Raw genomic sequence first — 10,332 nt, 5'->3', positions numbered from 1 at the left:
AGAATGTTCCGTCCACACTGGTCCGCATCTAGTTTTTGTCAAAAACGGTTAAAATGCGGTTTCAAATTCCCACTTCGAAGCGCGTTTTTGAAAAGTTCCGTTTTCAAACTAATTTTTTTCCGTCCACACAAAAACGCAAAACCGGGGTTTTCGAATTAATACTCTGAAAAGTGTTTTCGAAAGGTCCGTTTTCGGTGGACAATTTGTCCTGATTAGTGTGGACAGTTGGCCAAACCGGAGAAAAAAAAGTTGCCTTTTCAAATTTATCCGGATTAGTGTGCACGGTGCGGCCTAAGACTCAAACAACGTAGACACCACACACTCTTTGATCAGCACACTTCTTTGTACTGTAGTGCCCCTCCCTCCCCCCGATCTTAACAGTTTGTGTTCGACCAAACTTCAAAAGTAAGTTATACAAAATGTAAAGTGTTGTCAGACATGTCTTTGTTGCGCCATGTCACAAAGCAGGCGAAGGAAGCACGGCAAACAGTGCTGAGTGCCAGAGGCAATAAATATAAACACTTGATATGTTAGTAGCACAATGATCTCAAATGAAGTTATTAATCCCACAAGGTGTCGAGGTCAACTTCATTTTGCTATACTGGTCTATACTAATTAGGGTCGAAAACTTCACTTACTTTTTCTCGTGAGAAGAAGTTGAAAGTTCCTCTTTCAACATATTAAACACTCCTGCTTATATTTGTGCGTACTTGAACATTCCACACGTCTGTGCTAAATGCCGTTGTCGTTTTGCTTGTTGTCTCGAATTTTTATGCACGATCTGGTTAATCAGTTGGAGTATTTGATGAAAGGGTTCGCTTTCTGGTATTAGTTGTCATTCTTTATCTTGTCGGATTAGCGACAAATCTAAGTTATTTGTATGGATGATCCGAGGTTTATATGGAATGATATTTTTTGGCAGTAACAGCTTGGCGTTTTTATTAACAATTAATTGAAATCAGTCGAGAAGGTTCTTCTCGGACTAAAACTTTTCATCAAATCTTTGTATCGGGGGCACAAATGTCACCATTCCATTCTGAAAATCCACCGAATTCATTGCAATCTTTAACCGCACATTTAACATCTTGTTTCTCTGGAATGCGCTGAAAGTTAATGTGACACTAGAATACAATATGTCTTTGTACTTGGGTGAACAAATACAACTGTGTTTTAACAAAACAACACTTGCATTTTTAGCGGTGTGAAGAAAACCGCATTATGGAAGAACGAACAAAAGAATATCTGCCAACTCAGTGATCAACTTCTAAAACTTCTGAAACGAGTGTCAGTGACAGGATTAAAAAGCTGGAAATGATATCAGATATGAGCAATTAAACGTTTCTTTTCCTTTATGCGTCTTTGTTAATTTGAAGACGTCTAATTTATATGAACTTTAATTTGTTTGTCGATTGAGTTTTAATATGGCTGATCTGTTATGATGTTGACAGTTCAAACTTTCTGTTGCTCGCAACTCGCACCACCAAACAGTTCAAACAAGATGTATCAACTTTTTATTATTACATGTGTTGTCTAAACTTTAAACATATGACTTAAATATTCTACAAATTCCTTTACTTTATACTTAACTTTGTTTGCCCTGGAGGTATTTATAATTATGATATTATAAACATACGCGGAGTAAATTATTGTTCAAAATATTTCACTGATGTTTTTCGACGTTTGTATTATTCTCCGCTATCAAAAGGTCACGTCTCTATTCATTTTAAAGCGACAATAGCATGGATTTGTTCAAAGCTTTCGAACTAACTTGACTAAATTCTTTTGTTTTCAACAGTTTCAAGATACACTGTTTATTCGTAATTTGAAGCAATTTTCCAAACTGTTGTTACCGTTTCCCTATTTTAATTATTGTTCCTTGGAGTCAGATTGTCACTTAACGTTTCTTTTCTGAACTTCAATGCCACGCCGATCACAGTCTTACCCTTGCTATAGCAATGAAAAATTTTCTAGGGGTTGATTGGGTTTTAGCACTCATGACTCGGCGGGGTTTTCTTTGAGTGGAATGTTTTCATTTACGTCCTCGCGGTTCCCAACATTTGGACCTGTGGGTCCGTTTTGAGCAGAAAAGCCTTCGCGTTCCAAATGTGTCATGGGCACTTGTGTCTCGCCCATCGTCAACAAGGTATTGCCACTTGACTGTTCCCTATGATCCCTTTTGAGTTTTGAGCGACAGCGACGAAACAGTTTTTTAAACGCGTTTCTGTACGTTCGGTTTAAACAGGTGTAAATGACCGGGTTGAGGCAGCTGTTTAAGTACTCTAGCCACTTGGCTACGTTAAAGAAACTAAGTGGAACGTCTGTGCGATTTGCATACGACAAGACGACTATAAAGAAAGGAAGCCAGCAAATAACAAATCCCCCAATTACAACTGCAATTGTCTTTGCGGCTTTGATATCTGTGGCGTAGTTTCTTCCAATACGCCTTGCTTGGTAGCGTGCCACAAGGTAGATCCGAGCGTACATAGCCACCATTATAACTAAAGGTAGAAAGAAACTCACAATGGACACAAACCACAGATAATTGGGATATGGCCAGTTGTGTTGAGGACTTGAGATAAGCACGGAGCATGAGATGGTCGCAGCGTACAACCATACGAAGCATATAATACAAACTGCGCGCCGAGTTGTCAGGATTTTAGGATATGCAAACGGAGACGTGATCGCCAACTGGCGGTCAAAACTCACCGCTGTCAGGTTCATAATGGACGCTGTTCCGCACAGAATATCCATGCAGTCCCAAAACTGTTTTAGTCTCCTGTCGTAAATCCATTCATTTTGGGTCATTTGCAGGGTAAACCAAAAAGGCATGGCGATGAAGGCCACCAGAATATCGCTGATTGCTAGAGAGATAATGAAGAAATTGCATTTTGTGCGAAGGTCTCTGAATGTGTAAAAGCTTGCAATGACGATGAAATTTCCACCAAGGGCCACTACAATCTGTAGTGCAATGAACACAGCTGCTACAATGTTTGTTGCTTCTGGGCTTATCTTGCTCATTGATGTAGGTCCGGCATGAGTGAATACACTTGACGTCGCGTTTGTTAGATTTACTATTGTATCCATTCCTGATTGAAAGAACACAACAAGATACAGTTCAAATGTTAACAAAAATGTAAATCCGAGGCGCTAAACAAACAAAATCTTTGTGTTTTAAAGGCTGTATCTTGGTTAGATTGCAGAACTGTTTACCACTGTCAAAAAAACTGCTCAAAATCTACCAATCTCCTAACGTGAGAAAATAGGTGCGATTCCACACAGCTCTGATGGAACACTTCTGAAATGTATTTTACCAAAGCACTTCGGTCTACTAATGAAAAAGAGCGCATCGATGTGAAACTAATGAAACCGGTAACTTGTAACATGAATTCGCTCTAAATTTGCATGATTTTGCCAAACTGCATTCACGGGCAATTTACGCGTGAACAAAGCTACCTAATGTGCGATAAATGATGCACAAAAGGTTTCAACCAAGGTGGCTAAACGGACGCCTTTGTTAAATTGGTGTTCGGCGGGTAAGTTTTCATAGATTTTAACTCTTGAAATTACTACTCTCAAGTACACAAAAGGACATTAAGCGATTGAGCCCTGGTGTGCCAATAACATCTTTATTTAATAAAAGTGAAAATATTCATTTTCTCGGCCGGTCAACAGCTGATATATCTAGAAAGTATTTTCTTTCACATAAGAAATTTCCTTCACCGGATATTCTAATACGAGTTGGTCTGTAAGGGATTATAATATTACTACATTTTTCACGTATTCCTGAAAGACCGCTCAATGTCTTCGATCACTGTTTATTCAATCACTCATTTTTGGGGGGGTGTTCTTATTTCGGATTTTCTGAAGATATGTTGTTCATGTTACCGCTTGGCAGCGCGGTTAAAACAGTGGAAGACATAAAGGATTCCGTCTAATAAAATAAATTTGGATTGCTTGCGGCAAAATGTGAAGCGAATGACATTAATTGAGAGAGTATGATGTCAATACGAAAATGTTATTTTTCATTCAAAACTAAGTTAAATAAAAGCCACAAATTTGGAGTTCAAAATTATCTGCTGCTGTCTAAATAACAGTGTTTTCATTAAACGTGCAAGTTTGCGTGAACTGAGCGCAACGTTCAGCTTGATTTTGTTGAATTATTCATCAGTACTTCATGAAGCACAGTTTGGATTAATTATACCCAAGAGCTTTATTTCCGGAGGCGAATTCACTATTTTTAGCCACTCGGAAATCATCAAAATTCAGAAAAATGAAAATTCAGTCTTCAAATTTTCCCTCTGATTTTGCTCCGGTGCGATGCGTGTTTTCATTTCTTGTTTAGGTGCTGCCAGTTGTGCTGCGACCGTTTCAAGTTACGGCTTCGAGTGTATACTCGAAGGGTCTGAATATAACTTCGATGACATAAGTTGGAAAAAGATAAAAATTTGTTAAAACAACAGTAGACCGTGTGTCGAGGACACTGGTAACGAAATATTACTTTGCATAACCATCGTCTTTTTGACCAGCGGTCACAAAATAAGATAAGGGTCTTTTGGAACAGTTGACCAAGAAAACACGTAAAATGCACAACGCGAGATGGCAGTACATGTACTTTTAACTGATTTGTTTTCTGCAGTAAAGAACGATTGTATTGTCTGCATACACGAAGCTTGTGTTAGAACTGTTTTTAGATTTGTGTAAATTTTAAGACAGCATCAAAACGTTGACCTTGAAATTTCAGTTCACAAAAATGCATTGTAGGTGGATAAAATATTAATAAAGTAATAATACTTGTCACATTAAAACGATCCTGTAAATTCAAAAGAAGGTTTATGTACATAAGTTCAAACACGATTTTTTTAAAAAATAAACATGAGCACTTTATGTTAATTGGACCATAATTCAGAGTGGCAAACGTCTAAATTGGTTCGGCAAATGTAAAATCTTTGTGTCATCTTTGTTTACGTTTGTATCTAGAGCTAAGACACATAAAAATTCAGTGTTTGACACTTAACATGTCATTTTATGCCAAACCTTTGTCTTAGGTAAATCTTTTTACATAGAACCCTGTGTTACAACGGAAAATAAGCCACATTCTCAGGTCTTTATAGAAAAGGTGCCAAACAAGGCAAATCATAAAGTGCAATATTGTTTATTTTATATTATGTCTCGCGCAGTATTGTGGTTTTCATATATTTACTTTTCATTTATTTTCGCACGGTGTGGTTTACTAAAGATATTTCCAGAGCTCTTTAGTATTTTACGTTGAATAGCAATGTAGAAAAACATAATTTCACATTCTGTAATCCCGCTGGAAGATAATATTGAGCAGTTGTGATTCAGAATAGCACAGTGAAAGCTCAAGTGCTCTTTCGCAAGCTTTTTCTATTGTCCACATCCATTCTCTAGTTTGCAAGTGGAATGGAAAATTCATTAAAGGCAACAATTGACAAAGTATTAGCCACAAACTTGAAAACTTTATCTTGGCTGGCGAAGATGTTACTAAAAACATAACAAGTTTTGGTAATTGAAGATTTCCAATTTTTATGTGCGCACACCGTCATTGTTTTTTTCTATAAACATTGCTTAAAGGTAAAAAGCTGCACAGCTGGTGCAGTCATGTTTTGAAAACGAGCAAAGAGAATACAGTTCAGTAGAGCTAAATTATAAAACCACCTACCGAAGAGAAGCGAAAGCAGGGATTTCTTTAATCTTCGTTGTTCGCTACTTGCCAGGCTTCCAGAGGCAGCTGCAACGTAAAAGCATCTGATAATTGATCAAAACACTAATACACTTTGTTGACATTTAAAAGCGAAAAAACCGCCATGTGATATTCACAATTTAAATACAAGTTAGACACTCCAATCAGAACGTGCCCTATTGTTGTTAATGTCTGTAGTATCGCTAAACTAAAACTCCTTAAAACACTATCAACTCCTTAACAGCAATGATGAGCTGGTTTGTCATTGGTTAGTGGCTGCATTCATGGCAAACTGTTGTGTTGCACATATGCATTGCCTGCAGTGATACCACAGTATACTCAGGAACTTTCAACTGTGCTGTCAGATTTTTCGTTTTCAATTCCTGTGCGAGGACATATTTCTGCATTACAAAGTGAGTTTAAAACCTCGGCAGCAGGGCCCGTTGAAAAGGCAAAACAGGAACAAATTATTTTTATTTTCTGTCTAATTGTTTCCGACGATTACCTCTCAAGACAAGTAATTAACGAATTGCAAGAAATGGACTTGTATTTGACAGGTGGAGAATATGTAACTATGGTTACATGGTCACGACAGGGGGAAATCCGATCTAGAAGATAATTCCTTCCTGCTCAGTTCACAATAAAAAGATCTCTAGACAGATTTGCTTCTGAAATCTTAGGGAAAGGTTTTCGTTAAAGTAAAGGTAAACGTAATTTTTTGTCTAGTCTTTAAAAACCCTTACGTTCCGCTAATGTTAATATATTTTGCTCACATTATAATTTTTTAACCAAACGTTTTATCCAGAATATAAAGGATGAAAGGGGTCTAGAGTTAAGAATCAATTATTTCGGTTTTATCAGCTTTCAAGTAAAAACAGAAACATCTAATTTGATCAAAAGCTAAGGCCCTCTGTGCTCTTCAAAAAATATGCGCTTTTTATTTCAAATGCTACTCTTTCCAAGAATACTGATAAATCTGGCCGTAATAATAGTTTTCAGCTAAATTCTTGGTAAGAAGAATTGAAATATTTAAGAGGAAAAGTCGTAACATTGTATCACGATACAATTCGTTTTTTTTGCTACGCATTTATGAGAAGAACACTTTTAAGGAAAAAAAAACAGATTCAGATTGCCATTTTACTACAATTTTCTTTCACAGGATTAATGCATAGTGCTCATTTTTTCTAACGCATTTTAATAGAACACGACAAGCGGATAAAAGGCAGCACTTTGTTTTAATAAATGTCTATCTTGCCGTCTTCAGGGGAGAGAATAAATTACGAACAGTTTTTCAAATAAAATATAAAACGATTAACACAACAAGACTCACCGCAAATGTGTGGTAACAGAAGTTTTTTGCGATATACTCTTTCTCTTTTGATGTAGTTTTGTGTGCTAATCTCCAGTGACAGCGGCAGTTTATAAATGTTAACAATCGTTTGTTCTTCGGTTCATTAGCAAACTTTAATCAACGTTTTTGGTAGAGTGAGAGACATAAATGACGCTAGACGCTAACAACGGCGACATTTTTCGCCAAACATATGGCGAATAAAGCCCACGCTAAACAAACAGAAGACTTATTTGTCCTGAATTTTGTCTGCAATTTTTTTAATCGGAATCGTTAATCATTAAGGTAAACTTGGGTGGCAGTTTCAATATTTTTATAATTTTTTACAGTTGGATGTTCACGACACTGTCTAGTATGTAAAATAACATTGGTTTCCAAGGCAGCTAACATAACATTGTTTGTTTTCATGTTGCTTTCTTTTCCGTACATAAAGTCTGTATGGTCAACCATAACTCGAATGGTAAATTGCAATTCCTGCGTTTTGATTGGTTAACAGACAATGGTATTTGAGCTCATATTCCACTGACCACAAATGTGGTAGCCAAAACGCGTGAACGAAAACAACTGGGGAGCTCAAATATTAGCTAATATTGCAATTCTTTGGGGTTTTGTAATAAAACAATTATTCCACTCGCTCTTGTTGGATATGAGATCTTTATAGCCAATTTTAAATTTAGAAGTTTTCACGCCAAACAACACCAAGATCCGGCCGCCAGAAGGCTGTCACTTACGTCTCACCCTGTAATTTTTAGCAATCAGTTGAGATATTGCAAGAAATGTTCATGTGAATGTTTACTTGTTCATGAGAGTCATGAACTGATCGCTTTTTATAGCAGAAGTGAATGCCAGATGTTTTCATCGATCTCAGGGTGCCATATTGATGCCCCTTCACGGGTCAACAAAATTGCGTTTCCATGCTGAGCTCTTTAAATTTGTGTGGAATATTTTTACGGATAACTCGTGTACGGAATACCGCACAGACCTGAGACTCGGACAGGAAGATTAGCTATTAATCTTCTGTACGATTTCAAATTCTTTTGGTTTTACTTTTTGGTAGCGTGACAGTGAAAACTACCTATTAGTAAATATGAACTGGTTCTAGAAATTTAACAAAAATCCATCAGCAAAATTTTTTTACTGGATGCGATTTTGTTTAAAAAATGGGATCCAGTTAAACCCAAATATAATCAAAAATATTTTTCTCCAGTTAAATCAAATTCTATAATATATTACCAAGAGAGGATCCTCTCTTGATATTACTGAATAAAAGGTGAAAGTTCACCCAAAGTTTTATATTTCGCGCGTCAAAGTCGAAAACGTTATGACCCAAAGTTTATCATGGACGAGTGCGCCCGGAATAACTGCGGAGCCACCTTAAACAATATCAGCGCACAAAGGTTCACCATCGAGAAAGGCTCACCATCAGAATTGGTAAGTAAGACAATTTTATAGTTTTCAAATTCCGCAAAGTTCCTAAATTAAAGTTATGGGCGATCCTCGTTACTTTCAAATTTAACTGCCTTTCCTGTGGCGGCTACCTTATAATTCAGAATAAAAATTCGAAGTAGACATTCCTTTTCAGTCTTATTCTCCTGGGGGATCGTTTTCTATCGTATTTTTGGTTACCTTTCTTGCTACCATTTGAAGTCTTTGACCCGTTTTGTAAACAAAGCTGCTCAACGACCATTATACCGTTTGGGGCGGCACACACTATAGAGTTTATATAAGGGACTGACGGGGAAAGGAAGGGGGTGGGTTCCCCCGGGCTTATTCTATATAATTAATGATACAAAAGGTAGTGGTGCTATGAGCCGTTTGATGAATTCAAACCTCTCTAACAACCGTAAAATTTTATCATCAGTTTCTGGGGCGGTGGCGTCACTTTTGGAACTTTCTGCTAATATCTGCTTAACAACTTTACTCGAAAAGACTAAAAAGGTTTCAGAAACTTTCTGTCCATTTATACTACAAGAGAGCACTGAAAAGAATTGCGAGGGGAATGCTTGTCACATGTGTTATGCGAAATTAATTTTTAACACCATAGTTATGTACATAATATACATTAAAAACAAAAAAAATGTTTGGGTCTATCGTGACAGAGCTTATAATTTTAATGGAAAAATTGAAAGATTAAAAATTGAAAAACAAGTTAAGCGAGGACAATAAACATGGGCACAAAGCTGTCTTGGGATTGCCAAAGTAGAAAAACACATCGATCACCATCAATTCACAAACGAACTTGGCATAAAACACACGCATTAAACATACATGAGGAACCCGCACGATTTTGCCCTTGCTGAACATTTCAACACAACTGGACACCGAATAGATGAGATGCAAGTTCGCTGCGTAAAACAATGTACGAGGTCAATTAACGTCAGCCACCTGAAGGAAATGCGGCTGATTTTCCACCTCGGCCCCCTAACTGAACACAGATTCATTTCTTTAATAACATGTAGCGCCGCCGGTGTTCTTACTTAGTCTGTTAGGGTCGCACGTGCTTATTGTTTGCATTTCAAATTTAGCACTGAAGAAGGGCCATGCCCAAAGCGTTTGCTAACTAACGGCATATTGACATTTTGGCACAATTTTCATTTTACTTTTCTTTTACAACTTTGGAACTTACAAGACTGTGCCACGCAGCCCACGGACCCCAGCATTTGGACCGCTGATACTTGTTTTTCAACACACGTAGTTTATAAGATTGTGTTAATCGGTTTTGAAACTGACAAAAAAACTAAGCAAACAAAAATCATTTTCACTCACACTTGAGTTGTATTACCTCGCTTGTTATTTCCGCCGTTGTCCTCGTTCAATCTGTGTAAACAAAAAATTTTATTCTATATAGGTTATACTTTTAATTATTGATATAATGAAAAGCGATTATGAAGCTCGTACTTTTAACATTAATTTCCGACAGTACTTCAATGTGATTTTCAAACAAACTGCAAAGATTCGATAAGCCATTGGTTCAATTCAAACAAGTGCGTTTTATTACCGACTAACAACCTTAGATACTCATTAATGTGTCTTCGTTCTTAAATTGCTTCCTTTATTCCAAACGTTCTGAAAGTCAAGTGATTATCTCTTTTCTAAACGTTTATAGACAGCATTATTCAGTTGTCAGCTTTCTCTTGACTGTTCAAAATGTTTTACGCCTCCGATATCAAATGGCTGATTTTAGATTAACCAAACAAAGCTATTTCAAGGATTGCTAAGATAAGCTAGATTGCCTCATTTCTGAAACATCGCGATATTCTTGAAAACTCATCAGGTTCAAATT

General features: G+C 37.0%; 1 protein-coding gene across 9 annotated transcripts in view; it reads right to left on the bottom strand.

The window, feature by feature from the left end:
- Positions 1 to 1,494: 1,494 nt before the first annotated feature.
- LOC144639484 (alpha-1B adrenergic receptor-like) overlaps positions 1,495 to 10,332 on the bottom strand; it is a 29,155-nt gene continuing 20,317 nt past the window's right edge. For 4 of the 9 annotated variants that reach the window (XM_078498793.1, XM_078498799.1, XM_078498787.1 and 1 more), the window contains 3 exons: positions 9,816 to 9,866; positions 5,681 to 5,749; positions 1,495 to 3,086 (listed from right to left, as the gene is read on the bottom strand). In XM_078498793.1, coding sequence (XP_078354919.1) covers positions 1,993 to 3,084 — 1,092 coding nt within the window. In that variant the 5' untranslated portion in view covers positions 3,085 to 3,086; positions 5,681 to 5,749; positions 9,816 to 9,866 and the 3' untranslated portion in view covers positions 1,495 to 1,992. The remainder of the gene's footprint in view (positions 3,087 to 5,680; positions 5,750 to 9,815; positions 9,867 to 10,332) is intronic. The other 5 variants (XM_078498806.1, XM_078498811.1, XM_078498832.1 and 2 more) reach the window with 2 other exon arrangements.

The sequence above is a fragment of the Oculina patagonica genome, chromosome 2, assembly GCF_052425735.1.
Source record: "Oculina patagonica isolate OP01 chromosome 2, crgOcupat, whole genome shotgun sequence".
NCBI classification, from domain to species: domain Eukaryota; kingdom Metazoa; phylum Cnidaria; class Anthozoa; order Scleractinia; family Oculinidae; genus Oculina; species Oculina patagonica.
This window is presented reverse-complemented; position numbering and strand designations above follow the sequence as displayed.